The sequence below is a fragment of the Electrophorus electricus genome, chromosome 15 (genome assembly GCF_041902795.1).
Source record: "Electrophorus electricus isolate QZ-2024a chromosome 15, ASM4190279v1, whole genome shotgun sequence".
In the NCBI taxonomy this organism is placed as follows: domain Eukaryota; kingdom Metazoa; phylum Chordata; class Actinopteri; order Gymnotiformes; family Gymnotidae; genus Electrophorus; species Electrophorus electricus.
The window spans coordinates 5780320-5802500 of NC_137511.1; the positions used below are offsets into that span (position 1 = coordinate 5780320).

The window sequence follows — 22181 nt, forward strand, 5'->3', positions numbered from 1 at the left end:
CTCATCACCATTTTGGTAGCTGGAAAAAGAAATCTTCAGACCTTAACTTTTCCTGCAAGACTTCCTGATTAGTGCAGAGCTACTGAATGTGCAGAGCTACGTGTGTGTGTGTGTGTGTGTGTGTGTGTGTGTGTGTGTGTGTGTGTTCGTTTGAGCATTCAGGGACCAGTGTCCATGGCTCACAGAACAATATAAGGCTGCTCTTGGCATTACAAAGAACCCTTAGCCCACCGCCAGCAACCATATCCTGGCTGTCTTATTTATGCTATTTTTATATGGTACCATTTTTCCAAAAGAATTCAGGTATTTCATATGGTGGCAGTATTTAAACATGTAACCAGTGTATTGAAATGTGCCATTTATAGATTAGATTAACGCACTAATACTTTGGTTGATGATTGTTCTGAGTGTTGTGTGTGTGTGTGTGTGTGTGTGTGTGTCGACCTTTCCTTTGACCTTCTGTGAGAAAATAATTGTGTGACTCTATCATATTGGAAGCACAGGAAGGGCTAACTAATTTCTCTATCAGTCCAGTGCTGTATTGGTCTGTGTCGTTAAGATGGCCATTATAGTAATTAGTGAATTGCTTTGAGTAGGGCTGGGAGGGTTAAGGGAGCAAGTGAGTGGGTTGTGATGGAAAAAAAAAACCCACAGGAGAAGAAAGCTTGGTCCGTTTCATACGCTGATGGAGGTTATATTTCCTGTGACGACGGGACCACAGTAATCAAAACGTGTTAATAATCCCTTCAAAGGCATGGCGGAGCATCAGTGGTGCCTGAGCAAGCCTCCATCTCCCTGTGGGTGGCAGCGCCAGCCGCTCCGCCCACTCCGGCCTGCCCGTCTCACCCCTCGGTCACGGCGGCTGCGGAAGCAAACGCGACGAGGCGCGGCTTGGACTTCCACATATGATCATAATGTTCCCCCACCCGTGCAGGCACGTCCCCTGTCTCGGGCCTCCAGCACCGAGCAGCTCTGGTCACAGCCAGGACTCGCAGGTTTAGATTATGGCAAGAGGCTCCGTGTTTCAGGCTCATTAGTTCCTCCATCGGCCCCCGTCCTCCAGTGTACGGCACTGCGCTCTCACGGGATTTGGTAAATAGATTTTGGCAAGGCTCTTTTAGTTCTGCGCGTATCTATCCAGGCTGAGCCCTTTTTTGCAGGCCGAACAGAAGCCATGCTTGTGGATTAGTGGAATATGCTCTGTAAACATCCTAACAGATTTAGGAAACTCTTAACCAACTAGTCGAGGTAATACTTTAATCTCATCGGATGTCGCTCTGTAACACGCTACCTCTCTCTGTCTTCTGGCTGCTCCAGAATCTGAAATGCACTAGATGAGGTTATGGGAGGCAAGTGGAGCTGTATGGATAATGTTTTAGTCATAGTGTTTCATACTAGTTGGGGTAATAAACGTCACTCACTGATTCTTGTGAACAGCCCCCCCCCCCCTTCTTTCACTCTCTCTCTCTCTCTCTCTCTCTGTCTCTCTCTGTCTCTGTCTCCCCATCTAACTGCCAATGTGCTGCCCATTAGCGGCGAGAGCAAGGAGAGACCTAAGGTGGCCCTGAGGCTGGGTAAGTGAGCAGGCTCGCGATGGCGCCTCCTCATCCTGGCCAGCGCAGGCAGTCGCTCCCGGATCCCGGATCCCGGATCCCGGCTCGGCCTCCACGCAGCACCGCTTTTCATGCGCTTTCTGACCGACCGCTGTCTTTGTAGTCGCGAGCGGGGCGAGCTGTACCTCTCAGGCTAATTAGGCATGAGTGGCGAAGGAAGGCTGGCGGAGCTGCAAGTTAAGCACCGAGGCGCGGAGGGGCTGGAGGTGAGCGTGTTAAATATACATGGCTGCGGGTGAAAAGGCCACGTCTAATCTGACCTGCGATCAGCTCGGTGGCCCTCCTCGGAGACCTCCCGGGCCTGTAGCACCATGCAGGACAGGAGATGCTCAATAATGTAAAAGAAGGGTTCAATTAAGACCTGTCCTCTTTGCCACTTTGTTCTCATGTGTGTGCATGCGGTTATCTTCCAAAACCTGCACATATGTGCATGGTCACGTGCGAATCCAGGTCTGGAATCGGATCCGTCTTTAGTGTCTGTGCGTCTGGTTGTTTGTGTTCTTGTGTGTTTCTGAGCAGCGCTTGTTGCGTGGATAGCGCCTTGCTCTGTCCCTCTGAAAGCTGGCTGTGAGCACTGGAGGACTCATTGACTTTCTAATGATCGCTGGTTAGCCTGTGTGAGTGCCAGGGGTTTAGCCCATCCGCACTGCTCAGATATCGACTCAGCCCTGGCCCCCTCCTCTCACTCTGGCCTGCCGGCTCTGTGTCAAAATCTATTACCACCACCCTACGACTGCATGCAGGAGGGGGGAGAAAGAGAGAGGTTTCCATTTCTCTCTCTCTCTCTCCTTCTTCTTCTCGTTCTTGTTCCTGGTCTTTCTTCTCTCTCCACCTCCCCTACTTTGTCAGAGACTGCTGGTAACCTCTGGCAGAGGATCATCCGGTTCCAGAGTGGAGGATGCCATATTGATCCGACTCCCTTCTGGGCCGAGCCGTGCTCCTCCTCCTGTTTTCAGTCCCGCACGTCTCCAGTAGGATGGCCCTCTGTGCTGCTATGACCCACAGCTTCCACAGCCTATGTAAATTTCCTTTTAGACATCATTTAATCTTTCCCAGTTCAATTTCGCACATCCCATGTAGTAGTGCCTCCATGTGTCTAAGAACATGAGAGTCAATGGTAATCATCTCCCAAGGCCTTTATAGTAGGTCCCCACCTTCCCAAGAAATGAATTAATATCAGTCAGTGTCTTGCATCATGTGTAGTGGTGCATATTAAGCACAAACTATTGTAGCCAGCCTGGTGAACCTGCTGATGTCTCCTTGAAGGGATGTGCCCATGGGAGGCACTTGGGCCCACTGTGATCCTCCAGAGACACGCCTCTCTGCATCTCAGTTCCTGCTGATGTGGAGGAGGAGGAGGATGAGGATGATGATGGCTAAGCTAAGCCAGGCGTCTCTGGAGAGGCCTGTCTGACAAGAGTCTGGTCAAATGCGCCTACAGAAGGGAACACACTGACACTTGTCACAAACACACCCCACAACAAGCTCTGCTACGAATGACACGGCTAATTATTTTTTTATTTATTTGAATAATGGGGTACGAGAGGCAAACAAACACAAATAACAAAATGACAACCATAGCAAAAGCACCCGAGGGCACATGCCAGCGCGTCACCGCGGTGACACTTCCCTCCCCCTTGTGACGGCTTCTGTCTCGACAGGTAGCGCATCACAGAGGCGCACGGGAGCGCACACGCACGCGGCCCTTATCCCGCACATGCCGTCGCCCGAACCCTCGGGCTCTCGAGATGGCAGGAGTGGCGTGATTGTGTTTCTGTGTTATCTGTGATCTCTGCTTACCAAACAAGTGGGACCCAAAGCTAAGCCCAATCAGAGCCCGTGCAGGAGAGGGGCGGGATGAGCCGGGAGGGAGACTCACCCCGCACCTCCTCGCTGGGGTAGGACGCCATCTTTACTTCAACGGGACACACAGGTGCTTGTTGTTTTAGCCCAGCTGGTCTAAATGACGGGAGGGGTTTTTTGTTTGTTTGGTTTTTTTTGCGAATTAATAACAGAAAGCACATTGCTGTGCTTGTAAGGACTGTCATATTGCACATTAACTTTTTTTTAAAAAACATTTTTTTGCCTATCACTTTTCTCCTTGGTGACTATCCAGTCACTCAGCATTGCACCTTCTCAAAACCAGACATTAATACTAAAACTCAAAAAAGTCTTTGTTTACTATTCTCAAAAGTAGATCAGAGGCCAGATGGGTAACGCATTGTGACATAGGTGATGTCTAAATTAATCATTCATGCTCTCTCACATGGCTGTGCACTAAAATATTAATGCTTGAATAAATTTGATTCGAGGCCTGTGATTAGAGGGCTGCCCAGCACGCACATGTTTATTTATACCCTGGAGAGCAACCATGAGGGTCAGTCTTACCCGCCATACACTCCTACTCCACATATGCTTCAGCCTGCCGCATATATATACATACATATACAGTATATATCTGTTTGTGCGCATATGTGTGGTGTGAGGAGGCGCTATACATTATAGATTACAGGTCATTATAGGGGAAGCGTTAAATATGAATGTTGGGGATGTTTTTTCATTATCTTTTTCCCATCAAACCCTGACATAGTCCTCCATCCTCTAGAGGGTGATAGAGAGGTATCATTTTGTCAGATGGATGCAAGTAAGTGGATAGAGACTTCATTAATCCATAACGTGATCTAGACATGACGTAAATTTTAGATTTCATGCACACAGCATAGAATGATTGCTTTAAAGCTTTTAAAGTACAATTCCGAAAATTATAATCGTGTTACAGTCGTGTTCATGCCTTCTGTAACTCTAACTGTGTGACTGCGACTTTTCTCTTTAAAGCTCTTTGTGGGCCTCTCTGTAGTGTGTGTGCGTGTGTGCGCGTGTGGGTGCGCGCGTGTGTGCGGGTATCTGGTATGGTGGTATGCCTGAGCGGGTTTATGTGTAATGATGAATATGTGCTGCATTTCGCTCCTGGGACTCTTGTTGTTGTTGTTGAGATAACGATCACGTGTTTATGTGCAGGACTATGGCAAAGCTGCTTCTCTCTCTCTCTCTCTCTGTCTCTTTCTTTTTCCCCTACTATCTGTCCTTTCTTTTTTAACTTTCAAAAAATGCACCCAACTAAAACAAATGTAAAAATTAGGTTGAAAACTTAATTAAAAGGGGGAAAAAAAGTTTAAAAAAAACTTGTCTGGATGTAATAGCAAAATAACCTTTATTCATATATTATTATATGAACAACCATACCTACTACTTATTATTATTATTATTATTATTATTATTATTATTATTATTATTATTATTATTTCCTGTTCATGGTATAAAGCAACTATGATACAATTTTAACACATTCCTCATCTCTCTGAGTTCTATATTATATCCCTGCAAGACTTGTATATAAAATCATTGGCTAGTCCCCATCAGAGTCTCAGCTAAATGCCTCGTTGGGATGACATACCCATAGCTACTGTTTCATGCGCTGTCACACGTGTCTACAAACAGTAAGCTCTGAACACCCAGTGTGTGCGAGGGCTGCGTGTGCTACTGATTGTCATGGCGTGGAACTGCAGGCGCTGCCTGCCTGTGCCTGGCCCATGCTGTCTTGGGTGGCAGGCAGCTAGGCAGTCGCAGGAACGCTGGACAGACAGGTCATTTTTCAGTGTTAGGATTCTGCATTACGCCTGACACCAGATCTGTCTCTCTCACACACACACACACACACTTTACTCATTAGTCCAGTTTTAGCATATGCGCGCTGTGTGCGGAGCACCTCCTCTCGTCTGCTCAGGGCCTCCTGGTGCGCTGTGTGCGGAGCAGCGGGTCAGCGGAGAGGCATCCGGCGTTGCCTTTCGTTCTTCTCACTCTGGGCTCTGGCACCACTGCATTCTAGCCAGAGGCCGTTATTCCACCTCTCCATGCCTTGTGCCTCCTTCTGTGGAGTTCCCCGTTTTGTTTTACTTCTTCACGCGTGCCGTGTTCGTCCCCTTCTCCTCCCTCGGCTATACGCATCCTTTTCCTCTCCTACCCATGTCTGTCCCTCTCCCAGGCATTCCACGGATGGCGGCGTGCTTGGCGCGGCCTATGGTACCTCGGCATTTTAATCTGGGCTATTTGTGAATGACAGCGCTGGGGGTCCGACAGCAAAAGTAGTGCAGGAATGTGGCGGACCTTTCCCTGGCTGCAGCCCAGGGCTACCTGCTAGGGCCCTGCCTCCGTCTTCCCTTACCCTCCTCCTCCTCTCTTTTGCAGCCCGCGCTCGCTTCTCCCCCTCTGCGGCCGACCTGAGGACAGTTGTCGGCGTTAGTGGGTGAAGAGGCCCACCTGTGTCGCGCTTGGTGCTGTCAACACCGCCGTGCGGCGTCTGAGCGTAGCGGGAGTGTGCGTAGGGGAGGGGGTCGGTGCTGGGCTCGCTGACAGACCCACAGATCTTTGCAAGTCTGGGCTGTGGGCCAGAGAGGCCGGGGGTCCTCTGGGCCCCCTGCCCTCTCCTCTCTGCGCACTGCTCCCTCCGCTGTTCCGTTCTGTAGCAGTACGAACACACGGATGGCCTCCCTTGCAAATGATATGAGAGGCTGACGAAGGCCCCCCGGGAGAAGGAATGCCAGAACGCTAAATGCACAAACTATGACCCTAGCCAGGGCAGCCTAACCCATCATCTCTGCGGCTTCTAGCTCCCCACTGCCACAGCAGACCAGTCAGATGCACCGTGCCGGTGTCGGCCAGCCAGGGCAGCACTCTGTGAGCTGTGCTAGCCTCTCTGCTGCCAGCCTGCGGAGGCAGCACCGCTCGATGCCCGGCCCGGCGGGACGACGGCCTTCTCTGGACCTCGGCCCCTGGCACCGCTGAGTCGGAAATGCCGCAGCTCGGGCTTCCTGCTCCTCAAAGCCCTCTGCATGTCCCGACTGGGCTCATTAAACCCGACTTCAGCTTCATTTAATCCATTTTTTATATCTTAGGATGGAAAAAAAAACACCATGATCTTAAACCTCTGCTAATTTAAGCTTTGGAGGAAGATGGAAGTAAAACCTTGATGTTTTGTATGACATCCTGAGATTGAAATTAGCATGGTAGTCGCTGTGTCCAGGTCTGGCTGACCTGCCCCAACGTGCTTCTATGCACTTCTGCTGATGCTCCTCCACTCCAGGCCTGGTGGGAGAATGATTGGTTTCTCCTCAATGTAAACACGGATAATAACATAGCGACCACCAACCCCTTTAATTATGCAGCTCAGTAGTTGCACTCTGGGAAAGTTTCATTTGTAGCCATGGCCTTGATGCACGGGATCTTGTGCAGCTGGCTGCTGCCTGCATTCCTGTTAAGGGCAGACATGAAGACAGTAGCCGGCGCAGTGGAATCGCAGGGAGTCCTGCCCAGTGGAACATCATTTATTTCACATTAGTAATGCCTGTATGGACATCCAGCCTGTGCAGAATGAAAGGAAGAACACCATTTCACTTCTGTCAGATCTCCAGACGGACCCTATTACAGTGAAAATTTCTCGTGCCCTCTTTGTGCTCCGGTCTTCTTCCTGCCTCCCATTCCCGAGGCCCCCCGGTCAGCTGCAGGAGAGGGGATAACGTCGGTGGCCTGAGCGCGCGAAGCAGCGCTGGACCATCCCCTCGCCGCCTGGAGGATGTGGAGGAATTCTTAAACAGCACGTCCTCGCCCTCGTTAGCCCGGCTGGCGTCTCGTGACAGGGGCGGGCTCTGCTCTTGCCGTTAGGCTGGCGTGCCAGGCCAAGCCAGGACGCGCTGCCAGCCTGGCCGTGCCCCCAGCTGGTGCCCTCGCACCCTGGCTGCTGCCCTGAGGCAAGCAGGGGGATGTCACGCGTCGGACCCAATTAGAATCACACACGCACGCACGTGTGCCACTGCTGCTTATCTACTCACGTTACTTCCTCGTAGCCCCTTCTACTCCCAGCCTCTGTTTCTCCTGTTTTGGTAGAGGGTGGTGTGCTGTTTTTCAGTGGCCAGTTTTTGCAACCGATACCGTCTACGCACAGAAATATGTCGCAAGATGACTCTTGTGCCTTCTAAGCTCTGTTTAGCGTTCACACAAGACGTTTTACATTAACCACAAGAAACACTCCCGTTGTAAACGGAGCCCCATTGTTATCCTGGACATTTTTCTGTGTTCTAAATGTAACAATAATATGGAAACAATGTGGAAATAATAGAAATAATTTCTTCACTATACTATTGCCTCAAATCTCTCTAAACTGTACAGAAATTAAAGAGAGGAATTAAAAGACCTGTTTACAACACACACATCATGGTAGGTATAGCTAAAAACCCACAGTATGCCTTTGTGTGTGTGTGTGTGTGTGTGTGTGTGTGTGTGTGTGTGTGTGTGTGTGTGTGTGTGTGTGTGTGTGTGGCTACCGTGGCTGCCCAGCCATGTCCGGCAGCAGAACAATGTGTGGCCGTGGTGGGCTGCGGTCCGGCGATCGTCGCGGCTCCTGACAGACAGCCCTTTGTCAGCCACTGTTCCAGGCAGCCTGTGGCCCTGGTACTGCGCTCTGTTTGGGAGGCTGCTGTCAGTCCATAAACAGCACACTATCGTTAACAACAGTGCCTTTGTCCTCTGCGGACTCACAGCTGTTCACCCCCACAGATATGTGTGTGTGTTCACCCCCACAGATATGTGTGTGTTGGTGTGTCTGCTTGCGCTGTTGCTTTCTCATAGCCCGCTGTTGTTTCATTCAATAGAGACATGCATATTGTACCTATTGTGATACTCTAAGGCGTTCACTCGCCCAGAACGCAGATTTTTGTTGTGTGGGAATCTTTTTTTTGTGTGTGTGTGTGTGTGTGTGTGTGTGTGTGTGTGTGTGTGTGTGTGTGTGTGTGTGTGTGTGTGTGTGTGTGTGTGTGTAAAGCTCATTTTAAATGAATGAATGTCAGTAATCAATGGATTAATAAATGGAATTAATAATGCTGATCAGGAGTGTATGGCATGGAAAGATCGGCACTATGGCAAAAATATATCACAGTACTTCAAGACATTTTCACCATGCATAATCCATTTCGCCATGCGTTTCACTGTTTTTCTGAGGTTATCTAACAAGTAATGGAACAGTAATTGAGCCAGTCCTAGAAGTACAAACATTTAAGTAAGGCTATGAGAAACTATAAGCATTGTGATTTTCTTTTATTTAGTGCTTTCACAAAAAAAAAAAAACCTAGCAGGAGGACATATCAAACAGCTTGTAAAAAAATATAAATAAATAAATAACAGTTAACAGGCGATCAAGAATCTAATCGTCTGTAGGCTAAATATTTTTTCATGAATCAGTAATCTGCAAGCACGGCGTCCATCCATTAAGCATAAGCACGGCGTGCAACATGACAGCGTTTCCTGCGATGATGATGCCGCGCCTTCATACTGTTCCCTAATGCCGAGCATGTGCTTTCTTTGGTGGTGTCAGTGTGGCATGAAGGATTTTGTGAAGTGCGAGAGAGTTGCTGCAGGCATCATTTTAAAGCAAAGAGGGCAGGTGAAGCCACAAACATCAACGACATATCGCCATAGTGACACACTCCCGAACGCTCGCAGGGTTCTGCCAACTGTTCCAGCACGACGTGTATGCCAGTAACTATCTGTGTAGAGTTCCATTAAAAACAAACAAAAAAAAAGAAGCGCAGATGAAATATTGCAAGCCATCTGTTAATAAATTCCTCAAAGGAGAGGTGTGTGGATGCTGCTGCTGGTTCTGGTGCAGTTCTGTTCACCAGCACTGTGTCGGCGTATTCATGGCTTGGCTGGCCTTCTCACTGAGCGTCCTCTGCATTAGAGTCATGAACGCAGCAGACCACGGGGGTCCCACACGGATCCAAATCCACTCTGCCTGTCACTCACGCTGAGGTCACATTCCATCATGCTGACTAGAGAGAGCCTGTGTGTGTGTGTGTGTGTGTTTTTGCACACACATGTACGTTGGTGTGTTGAACGGCTGAGAGCAGGCCGCTGTGTGCATAGCTCACCTCCTCACACTCCTTCTGCCCACTGATCTAAACAACATTAAGGATGAGGAGAGATGGGCTCTGTGAGGTGGCATGCATTATTCATGGATGAGTGAGAGGTATCCAGGCTGTGTTATTACCCCACACCGTGGCTCGCCGCTTTGGTACGGCTGCCCATCCTCCAACCCATGGGGAGCTGCTCCCAAATAACACCTACGACCAGCTCTGCTCGCCTGCTGCCACCAGCCAACTTAAAAAAAAAACACAAGCAAATTGTTTTGTTCAACGGCGACCATGACAATGTCTAACACTTGGTAATAGATTAAAAACGCAAGTGGAGAAGAAAGCCAAGGCAGAAGACAAAAGAGAGAGAAGGCAGACAGGGATTTGAAAAGGACAGCCACAGAGTTGACAATTGAGGTATAATATTGTGTCCTTTATGAATAATTAATTTGAAGGCACCAGGGCCCTCAGAAGTTAGATTAAATTAGTTCTGCCGTGTCTAAAAAGTTAGATATGCTTCATTAGTGGATGAGATGGCAGGGAGGTTGGTAAGACTGCGCAGGAGGCTGCAGGCTATTCAGGAGTGAGGAGTCGCTGCTTGTTGTACAGCGTCACTTATTACATGCCAGCTTGCATCGTGTGTGACTGATGGTCACTGTGCTGCTAGTTCCACCATTTGGCTGCGTTTAAAGCCAGTCATATCGTCCCCCAGCTGACTGTTGTGTCGCACCATGTTTCTACAGTCGGGGAAATTAAGTGCTGGTTTAAGTCTCCAAAGGAATGGAAAGTTACAGGAAACTCACCATCAAGGGTGTTGGACTCGGTCACAGAACTGGAAAATATCTATTTATAAGTATTTAATGTTGATAAAAAAAAAAAAATTTAAAAACAATTTTTGAAAATATTTTTTCCCTTTTTTTATACTTCCTTAGTTAATTTCTTATGGATAGTAATTCTGAAGTTTGATCTTGTGCTATGCATACATATTCCACACGCAGTGCTGTGTGTGTGTGTGTGTGTGTGTGTGTGTGTGTGTGTGTGTGTGTGTGTGTGTGTGTGTGTGTGTCATATATATATATATATATATATATATATATATATATATATATATATAATAAAATGTGCACACACACACACACAGTGGTTATGTTCTTAATTTGCAGAATTCCTTTTGATTGCCTTTTGTTAACTTTACTGACTTTTAAAGTGGGAACTATCATTGGCACAGGTGTTGATTTCTCATCCTCATATGTGGACTCCTGTTCTGTTGTACCTGAACACCATTTGGCAGTGAATAATAATCATATCTCATTTGTCAAACGAGTCACAATGTAAGTGTCATTAGTTTATTGTGAAGAGGCATTAGGCAGTGTCCACCCAGCACGAGTGTCGGGAGAGGTCCGCTTAATTGTGCGCTTCATTTTCATGGACACTTGAGGGTGCTCTGTGGGGGAGAAAAACCATCTTGTTCACTTGTTCGGCCATTATACCAGATATCAAAGGAGGCGAAAGGGAAAGTGGGCAATATGCCCCAGGGAACAATGGAAAATGTTATACTCCTGCATCGAGAAAAGCTCAACGCTGTTATTATAAGTTAAAGTCCCTTTATTTTCCATACTTAGTGGAAGTAAGTAAAAAAAAAAAACAACAACTTTCAGCTTTGTGTGTTTTTGGGCATCCTAGTGCATACGTAGCTTTTGGAAAGCTGAATGATTAGCACTTGTTCCTGAGCAGCGGTTCGGCACCCCGGCTTTAGATGTCCACTCTGACCTGTTCTACCAGAACGCTGCAAGCACACGTACTCTGGCCTGCAGCAGGGCCCACAGCTCGGACGCTACGTTGCGTATTCTCACAGTGGCCGCTGACAATAATCTCTCTTCATCAGGCCGGCCGTGCTCATTGGTAAATGAAGCGCATGATGCGTTACCCTTTTGTGAGTTGCCTCCATGCCTCATCTCCCCCTTATAATAGCATTATTATTTGGCTTTCACTGGAGATGGGAAGTGTGTTGGTATTAACCCGGAGAAAGAGACAAACTCGTGTTGTGGGTGGGTACAAAGCTGCTGTGTTCTGGCAGTCGTAAGTCCAGCCCCCGGATTGCCATGGAAACAAACAAACAAAAAAATAAATGCGGACACCTTAGAATTGAAAACAATGTATAAAAGATGGAGACCATCAAGACCATCCAGAGAGCAGAGGAAGGGCATTTTCCTGACCTAGAGGACCAGTGGAGGAACCAGTCCATCCTTTGACCTGCGAAAAGAAGTCAAATATGAAATATTGTCATTTCCTCGTACATTATACTGTATAATTATGTTTGTCTTATCTTTAAAGCTCTAAGCTTTACTTATCCCATTTTTAAGACTGAATTTGTAAGGCCTTCTTTTCAAGCATCCAAATTTGTAATGACTTCTTTTCAGTAAGAGGGGCCATTTTGCTCCATGCTCCACTTAGGCTGATTGGTAAACATGTTCAACCAGACCATTCCCCCAGTGTTGGGAGACGAATCCTTTGCTCATGAGTATTAATGAATTCAAAGTTGGAGTTTGGAGAATCTTTAAGTGTTGGGAACTGTCAGAACGTGTCAGTGCTGCGACTCTCTAACAGCGCAGTGCAGCACGCCGCTGCTTGCATCCCATTCAGACTCATGTTTGATGTCTTGCTTTCACGCCCTCCGTTTCCGCTTTAACTAAATTACCGCAGACAGTCCTATTTCCCTGGAGAATGTTTGTTTGTTTTGAGAGTATACATATTTTACATATCATTGGCATGCCACTGATGCATTTAGCAAGATATAAATGGAGAGAGGGAATCATTTTTGCTGATTTTTCACTCGTTTTGACTGGATTAGGACTGCCTTTGTGAGCATAATGAGAGAACTCTGGAGATTTTATTAATTTATTTATGTAATTATATATTTATTTACTTCTTTTTTTTTGAGAGAGAGAGAGAGAGAGAGAATACTTTTTATTGGCTTTTAAAATACAATGATCCCACTGAGGGTCTCAGCGAGATTAGCCCATGTTCTGACTCCTCAGCTGATCGCTGTTCATAAACACCAGTAGCCAAGTCAAGCAGCTGTATGTTTAAACGTGTTCATTAGATCCCAGTGTCGTCCTGTACTAGTGCAGCTGTTAGGGCTATGCACTGGTCCTCACGCAGAAGACGAGAGCAGGGGAAGACGTAGGTCTGAAGTGAATGGACCAGTATACAGGATTCCTGAAGAGTGAAAAGCTGAAGACTTCCCCACCCCCACCCCACACAGTGGTCTTGCTGAGCCCCTCAGACATCAGATACGGTCTCTTATCACAGTGCATCAGAGGCTGTACAGATAAGAGCCTGCAGACGAAAAGTAAATCTGATTTCATTTCAGATGTTGCTTTATGCATTGGCTGTTGCTCTGGCCAAACACCCTGGATGCCTTAATGGTTGACGAGAACTCCAACCCCTCTGTTAATTTTGCACGGTTGTGTGATATGGGAGTCGTGAGCCAGTGAATAATCTTTAGTATGCAATATTTTGAAGAATCTTGCACAAGGTTGTAAAATTCAGAGTGTTGTCAGTTTTAATAAGACGGCCTTTATCAGAAAAGAATACCATGAAGCCAGCTGAGTGGTTTTCATTCACTATGATTTATATAGCTCCCATCTGGAAGGATTAGAGCTATAAACTGAAATTAACCAGCTCGGTCAGATCCAGCAGCGCTTCCTGCTTCAGCTTGGGCAGTTATTGACTGGTTACACCGCTCATGTCTGATATGGCTGATATGGCTGGTTCGCACCTCCCTATAAACAGCTCGGCATTAGGAATTAAGTTCACTGCATACAGAAGTAAAGTAGCTACTGCTTTTTATTAGTGTGCTCAGAGATGAAGGCCTTATTTCTGAGTTTAGATGTGTAATGCAAGATAACTCTTCAAGTACGGCTGAGGACACTTCTAATGTTCTTCGTTGTAGGGCACCGGAGAAAGCAGGGTGGCTAAAGCAGCACTCAAATTAGCGTGTTAGTTTGATTATTAAACAGAAAAACCCCCACAACACTACAATCAGTAGGTGTTGAAATGTGCTAAATTCCCATTGCACTTTCACAGGGCGCCGCTGTCAACACGTGCAAATGAGGGTGACGGCGTGTCCGTTTTGACAAATATAATTAAGGTGTTTCAATTTGGAGTCCTGCAGCACGCAGGACTGCAGGGTTCCCTCAGGTCTTTACTAATTGTGAAGATAGCTTTTAAGCTCTGAATGTGGTTTGGTTTTTTTTGTTTTGTTCATGTCTTATTGGATAATGAACTGTTATAAAGTGTTAGATTTCTGTATCGTCTGTGGCCAAGGGTTTTTTTTTTTTTTTATGAGATAGGCAGGGAAGAACAGCCTGAGGTATGGTGTTGTACAGATAATTAAGAGGCGAAATTTGTGTTTGCTGCTTTGATCTGCCTGTCAACTTTCTGATTAGAGATGCTAAAGGCTTTAATCAACAGTAATGGGATTATTAATGCTGCTTATCTGTTTAAAAGACGGTAGAAGAACATCATCGACTTTCCCTTCCAGTTTACTCACTGCTTCTGCACTGTGTGTAGTTACTTGATGCCTGGGAAATAATGTATGATTAGGAGGACCAGGGCTGATTTTGAGGGCAGATCCCTGTCAAGGCCATCTGTCCTCTAAACTCATCTCCTCTCTCTGCCTCTTTCCTTCTCTCTTTCTCACTCATTGTGTCTCTCTTTTGTTTCAGTGGGGTTTTTTATCAGCTGTGAAGATTGCTACAGTTTGATTTCACTGTTCTTATGCACGTTTGTGTGGATTAAACTCAGAGGAGTGTATTCTGTATTCATGTTGTATTTGATGAGGCTTCTTTTCATCTGAGTCTGTGACATTGTCAGCAAAAGAATGCCGACTTCGTGGCCCAAGTACTCTGATGTGATCCTGTTGGGTGACAAAGATTCATGGAACTACATATGAAGTAGATGCAGTTACATTCTTCTGATCTCTTTTGATGACCAGGCTTGTACAGACCAGCATGGAGTAACTCTTACAAAGCTAAATAATAAATAATATTTCTGCTCACAGCCAGAAAAGCAAGCAGAGAAATGTAGTGAAACATGCATCAATATTAATGTAGTGGGTTGACAGTGCATGTGGGTTTTAATTGCATTCGGTCACGTTTGGTGCACTTTTCCCATCAGCACAGCCCTAATGTGCAAGTACAAATCATTTCCTGTACAGAAGGTATCAAATTAATGAATGTGGTCCATTGGATGGAGGACAAGGAATGACCCACGCTGGTACAGTGGATGTATGACTGTCCAACGGCCCATGAAAACTGTGGCCGTTTAATGAGGAACCTGAAACCACCGTTCTGCACCTGAGGCAATCACGTCCAGCTCTAGTCTATTAGTTTTCATTTGGATGCTTCAGTAATGCTGGTTGATTAAGTCTTAACAGTTTGCAGAAGGGAAAAGCCGCCTCCCTGCTAACCTCCCTCCCTCTGTCTGTAAAAAGTGTTACTGTCCTTCAGGTATGTGGCACTGGGCTGCACGTGTGTGTGGTTGCCAGGTGGCAGCAGTGTGCCCAGGTCTCCGTGTGGTGACCTAGTGATGCCTAGAGCCCATTTCGCCACGCTCGGTTCACCACGCAAGGCCGCAGTGCCACTGGTCTGGCTGCATCCTGGAGCCTTTGGCAGGCCCGGTGGACGTGGTTGGGTCTCTTCAGGAAGTCGGCGCCCTGTTGTACCACCTGTGCTCGGTGTCTGTGGACCCGGTGAGGTTCTCACAGAACCTGGAGTTGAGGACCCTCTCTTTGGCCGATGTGCCAATGTGAAGAGGGGAGTGGCCTGTAATGGTCCGTCTGCTTTCTCCTAAAGCCACCAGAAAGTTTGTTAGTAAGCAGGTTGGCTTTCTGCTAGTAAACCGGTTCATTATTGGATGACACTTCCTGTACTGCGCAGCCAGTAATAACGGAACTTCTGAACGACCCTGTGGCGTTATCCTTGTTAGCGTTTGACTTTGGCCTGGTTATGTCCATCTGTACATGCATGCATTCTTGTGGCTGCGATTGATTCATCAGCATCAGAGCCGCTCTTTGGCATGCTACCGCCTCTCATCCGTCTTCATCGGGGCGGGCCGGGGGGCCGCGCGGCTCTGTCAATAGCAGTGAGCTTATTACCCGGCCGGCCAGGGGGCTAAAGGCAGAGGGCAGAAGTCTTCATCTCCTTCCTCCTTCCTCCCACTTAAACAAATGGTTCTATTACCACACACTCCCACTGCTGTGGTCATTCATACCCATTAAACCTGTGTCATATCACCCGGAGGAGTGTCCACCAATTGTCAGTAATCGGGCCTTCAAAAGAGCGGGCGGGCACCGCGTGTTGAGATGGGAGGAGAGGGAGAGAGTGTGTGATGAATGGGAAAAGTTGACTGGCTAATAAAGATTTGTCTTAATCAGATATGATTTGTCCGAACAGGAGTGTGGCAGGGTCAGGGCCAAGGCTATGAATAAAACAGTGCCCAGCCAAGTGAAGAAAGTCCGGAGAAATGAGGCCTGATTACCCACCGCTCGCTCTCACACACGGGCCCCTGTCCTTTCTCTCTCTCTCTCTCTCTCTCTCTCTCTCTGTCTGTTTCTGTCTGTTTCTTCCACTCTCTGGCTTTTTCTTTGTGTTCTCTATTATGCTCTTTGCATTCTTTCCCTGGTCCTCATCTTTCTCTCAGCATTGTCTTTACGTTTGCGCTGCTCATGCTTTTTTGCCCTACATTTTGGATGCTCAGATTGGGGTCACAAACAACATGGTGACTGCAATTTCTGCATCTTTTTTAAACAATACATGAGCACAAAGCTCTGATTAATCTGTCAATAGCATACTGTCACCAGATAGAGGAAAAGCTCACCAACCAAAAGGCAAAGTGTGTGTGTGTGTGTGTGTGTGAGAGAGAGAGAGTGTGAGAGAGCGGATCAGCTTTCTGCCAAGCCCACCTTTACTCTTCCCCTGGGCGGTTTTTCTCTCGTTTGGCTGTCTTTGGATTGTGTCCAGCTAGAAGTTTGTGTGGTAACCTTCAAAAAAGTGTCTGCAGCTCTATAATAAAGAGCAGAGCAGAGCCAGGGAGTGAGCCTGTGTCAGGGCTTGTAGCCTTTCAGCTCTGGGGACAGAGAGGGCTTCAGACAACTCAGAGAGGACTCTCACTCAAACAGCTGCTGTAAAATTGATGATGTGTCCAATTATATGTGTCCACCGAGGGACGGCTGGCCGGATGGAGGGATGAGGCAGCGAAGAGGTGGCGGCTCGCTCTTCCCAGGTGCACTCTCCCTCTCTCCCTGCTGCCACCGGCAGGCAGGAAAAGAGGGATGAAAAACGAGTGACATTCAGACCTCCGGGATGTCCAGAGTGATTTGATCCATCCACAGGCAAGGGACTCGGAAGGCAGGCAGACCTGGCCAGGCGCTCCAACAGTGGACTGGACAGGAAGACGCGTGGCCCAGCAGACAGGCGGCCGGCCGGAACGACAGGTGACGAGGCGGAGAGATAGCAACGTGACAGAAGCGTGAGGCTGTTAGGCACCGAGTAAGACTAGCTGGGAAAGAGCGGCGCGGTGTGTCTGACTCCTCCTGTCTCCAGGCGACTTCAGAATCGGGCTCAAAATCCATTTCTAATAAAATAAAGATCTTTTTGTTTGAGTGTGGTGGCTCCTCTTTAAGTGGTGGTCAGTAAGCCGATTAAGACCCGGAATTAAGCGCAGTCCGTCGGTAACGATGCTGCTGTTCTAGATTGGAGTAATGGGCTTGTTAAACGGACCTCAGGGATGCAGCTCTTTAGCCGGAGCGAGGATGTGGAAACGCTCCACAGCAGGTCATTTAAATTGTTAATAGGGCCTTAAACACGAGAGGAATATTTTTTATCATCATGAGCAACAAGTCATGATCGTGGGCAGACGGGTTTTTTTTTCCCTTTTTCTCTCTCCCTCCTCTTTTTAACAGCTACTCTCTGAGTTCACGAAATGTCACGGTCTTCATTTAATTGTGTGATGATTAATTAGCAGTTCATTAAATATGTCTGAACTGAGAAAAGAAGGAGTCCTGAAAGTATTCCCAGGCTGCGGTGCACATTCTGACGGGCTGGACTCTTCTGCCGCTGCTCGCCTGCCGCACTTGCGTCGGGTCCTGTGCGGCGACTTTGATTCCACATATGCGCCGCGTTCCTGCTGCGCAAGTCCAGTTGGGGTTCATTTGCAGCGGGCTTGGTTGCAGGGGGACGGCTCCGGACGGCTGGGCCCGGCGTACTGGCCAGCAGGAGGAGCGGCATCTCAGGCCTCCGGAGCAGCAGGAAGGGAGGGGATGTCCTCTCTCATCCTCCTCAATGCCTCTGTTTGTTTTGCTCCAGCCAAAGAGCAGCGTCTGCCTGCCCGTGCCGCCAGGCCCTAGCCCGCCCTACGGAGCTCTCATTACGCGCACACACACACACACACACACACACACACACACACCGTGAGAGAGAGAGAGAGAGAGAGAGAGAGAGAGAGAGAGAAAACGATGGCTACAGTGAGACATATAGACCCAGACAAACAGATAATCAGAGAAACTAAAAAGAGCGGCTAGTTGCCAAGTGGTGGCCTGGACCAGTTTCCCGCTCCCGTGGGACATGGTGTGTACACTGCTAATTGTCCACTAGAGAACTGGTGCTGAAAGCCAAGGGAGGAGTGGTGGTGTTGCTCTTAATAGGAACATCAATTTGTGGTCCCGTAACTAAAGGAAATATTTATGTTCTAAGCTCTGTGCAGGGGAGACTGAAACGGGAGTCATTAATGTGTTTTACAGTGTTTCAACCACAGGGGCACTACAGCGTGGCGAGATCACTTTCACACCATCGATTTCATATGTGCACACATCTGAGTGCCTAGCTAATACAACTGCTTCGAATCCTGTTTGTAGTTGCCAAAGTTTATACAGCATATAACAGAGTTAAATGGATGTATTCACACTGGTTAAATTATTAATTCATATCAGTTAATTGTAGTTCAAGTTGCTTGATTAACTTTGTCCATTTTTTTTTCTCAGTTTCTACAAATTCATTTCCCTTCCTTCAGCTTTCATTATTGTGACACGTAGCTCACACAAGTGTGGACAATTGCAGTTAAAGGTTATGAAGGAGCATTTGACCCTGGAGGAGGGACCTTGACTCTCCTTCTCTCAGGGTCAGTGTTGGCAGTAGAAAGTGGTAGTCAGAATGAAGCAGCTCCAATTTTCAAGTGCACTAACGTTATTGAATTTCGGCGCTCTCGGCGTACTCTGCTCTGCAAGGACTTTGTGTGTGTGTGTGTGTGTGTGTGTGTGTGTGTGTGTGTGTGAGAGCGCGCGCGCGGTCTCATTCCGTCACTTGTGTGTTTGTGGGCCGGCGCTGACAGAATGATTCGGTTTGCTCCTTGCCTTCTTCCAGCTGTCTGTCTCATCCATCATGTGTAGTGCTGTCTGAATGGGAGGCTGCGCTCTTCATGCAGTGCGTTGTCAGAGAATAGGCTGCATTGTTTCCACCCCCCTGGGTCACGCTCATTTGTTTTAAGGCCCTCTCCCTCGGACAGAGACTGATAGCGGTGCTTAATTTTCCTTACAGAAGATTTCCACCCCTCCACCACATCTGTTTGTCTGTGCCTTGTTGGCTGGCTGCTGTTATGATTGTTATTAATATTGCTCCTCACTCTTTTAATCTGCCCTATCGGTCATATATCTGTCTGACTGCTCTATCTAATCTGGGTATCCTTCAATCTGTCTCCGCCCTGATTAGAAATTAATGAAGGTGGGGACACGTTTGCGTAGTCACTGGCCTTCAATTCGACAACATGTCTCTTTCCCCTAAGCCCAACACACCCACCCACCCACACACACACAATCTCTGGGTGTTGGGGGGGGGGGGGGGGTTTCAGAGCTGCCAGATGCGGCCCATTTTGTGACGTTCCCCGAGCAGGAACGCAGCATGCCGGCTCTTTGAGTGCTGCACCTGTGTAATGTAATCCAGCCATGAGTGCGTTGTTTACTCACGATTGTTTGGTGCATTTGAAATGCTCACTTTGATCCATGCAAAGACTCCTCACTCCTTCCCTCCCCGCCAACCCTTCCTCCCATCCACACTGCTAATGTGGTGTGTAGTGATGGGTTTTGGGCGAGAAGGATGTGGGGGTGCAGTGTGTTTTTGTTTATTGTTTTCTTTGACCCATGGGACAGGCACATGACAGTGACCATTGAAGAGCTTGTCAGATGCCTTGTTTCTGCATGTTCACTAAGTGTGTGTAAATGTATTTGGATGGGTGACAGACGAGCAGCGTTTAGAAGGAAGCTGTTTCCTGAATATTGTACGCGCTGATTAGGCTGAGCGCGTGATGCATGCTGGGGCGCGTTGGAAGTGTAAACGTGCAGTTCTGGTGAGCAGTGGTGGAAGTTTCGCTGGAGTTTTAGTTTGCGATCCCCAGGCATCTTGGCTCAGGGTTCTAATTAGGCTCCCTCCACTGCCCTTGAAGCGCATCACAGCTAGAACTTTCACTTACCAGCTCCAGTACATGAAACAGATGTTAACAAGTAGAAATGCAACATCTGCCTTACGATCCCAGTTGAGTTTCTCAGACAGAATGCCTTTGGTTAGGATGTGAGTATGAGTGCTAGGAGACTGATGGTATGGTAAGACCTCTGCACCCAGCAAAAAAAGCAAGACTGTAGCCTGATCGGATGCCAAGTCTCTCAGAAACCATGTACGTTCTCTTGCCAATTTCAAGCGTATTCTCATTGTTGCATATCAGAGCCACTGGTCTGGGAGGTTACAGTAATCACCAGTGTATTTGGTATCTGCAAAAGTTTATGAACACCACAACTTGGTTTCAAGTCTAGATAAATAACTCTCCCAAACACCTGTAAGACACAAGGCCTTTTAGTAAACCACATAGTCAAGGTGAGGGGGGAACTCACCACTGTGTCCACCAACTGTTTCAAAGGACTCCCATGTGCAGGCCCAGCCTCTGGACTGCTAAGCATCATGTTAACTAGGTGTAGTATAGATGTATATACGCGGTGGCCTTGGGGAACATGCCGGTGGCCCAGGGCAGCTGCCAGTCACTGCACCGCTCACTCTCCACCTATTTCTGTGTGTTCCAGAGCAAATGGGACAGGAGATCCTGACCAATCTCCACAGCGACCGCGAGAAGATCCAGAGGTCCCGAGACCGGGTGAGTGCTCTCCAGCTCACTCCAGAGGAAACAAACACACACTAGTCCAGCAGTTGAAGGTGATTGGGAGCAACTGGCATGATCAGAAGAGAACTTGTCATGACATGAAGGACTGCACTCACACGCTCGCTAAGAGAGCACACGGACGCTCGAGTGCGGGCAGTTAACTGCGGCTCATGCCCTAGCCATGAATTTAACCTCTCTCTCTCTCACTTTCTCTCTATCTCTCTCCCTCTCTCCCCTTCTATCTGCATTAGCACAGCCGTGGGGCTGGAGGCATTGATTGAATGTCCAGCACAGATAAAAGGCCATTTGATAGGGAGCCCGGCGCTAATAAGAAGCCTTTGTAGTTAGCCTGTCCCATGCAGTTAAGGCGTGCCTGATGTAAGACTGTCTAAATTGCCATAGTTGTTGTGGCACAACAAACAAACACCTTTGAGTTGCACAAGCAAACTTCACACAACAGGCCTTACATGTTTGTTCCTGCATGCGCCTTCCTAAACAATTCGTTCTCTCAATAAATGACTATCCTGAATATGTGGCTGTATCACACAGGTTGACACACACACACACACACACACACACACACACACACACACACACACACACACGACAAGTACACCCATGTGCAGTATTTGGAGAGGTGTCTCACTTTCTCTGAAAATAGTGCTTTAAGATGTGCTAACAGGCTGACATTTAGGCTGCACCAGGCTGTAAATCAGGAACGGTTCCTCAGAAACGTTCTGCACACATTTGGCAGGGAGCTAAGTTAAGCTTGGCTAGCACAGTAGTAATCTGCGGGTGCATCAGAGGTCCTTCAGAACATCTCGCAGCAGCGTTGTTGGCCAACACCGTAACCTCAGACTCTTCCTCCTTTCTCATTTATCTCTCGGTTTTCCGTATTTGATTTCCTTCTCTTTTCCCCCCCCTTATCCACACATTTTCACTTCCTCCTTCTCGCTAGTTCTCCCCATATGGGAGCCCCGTGCTCCCTCCCCTCACCCTGGTGGAGTGCGCTCAGTCAGGGGCCGTTCGGATGGCTCCTTATGAAGGATGCTTAAGGATCACAACATGGCAGTTGGGCTGCCAGCCCATTTCAAAGGAAATAAAACATTTCCTTTCAAAGGTCTGCTGTCTGTGGAGAATAGCGCTCCGTCCCTGGAGCCTCCGCTGGCCTCTCACACTTTAAAGGCATTTTGCTGTGCAAAACAGAAAAGGAAAGGATGGGGGCGCAGGGCTGGAAAGAAAAGGAAACCATGATGTGAAGACAGTGGATGTGAGGAGCTGTAAACTGCTCTTTGCATAAGAAAGGCAGCAGATCACAGATTTTGGGAGTATCTCTTAACTACCTGCTGACTCTCTCACATATAGACACACACACACACACACACACACTCAGACCCGAGAGACG

The 22181-nt window shown here is 47.8% G+C and overlaps 1 protein-coding gene across 8 annotated transcripts in view; it reads left to right on the top strand.

Moving 5' to 3' along the window:
* The window catches only part of vti1a (vesicle transport through interaction with t-SNAREs 1A), a 105789-nt gene that overhangs the window by 44748 nt on the left and 38860 nt on the right, over window positions 1-22181 (top strand). For all 8 annotated transcript variants that reach the window (XM_035533517.2, XM_081697092.1, XM_035533518.2 and 5 more), the window contains one exon: window positions 20700-20770. In XM_035533517.2, coding sequence (XP_035389410.1) covers window positions 20700-20770 — 71 coding nt within the window. The remainder of the gene's footprint in view (window positions 1-20699; window positions 20771-22181) is intronic.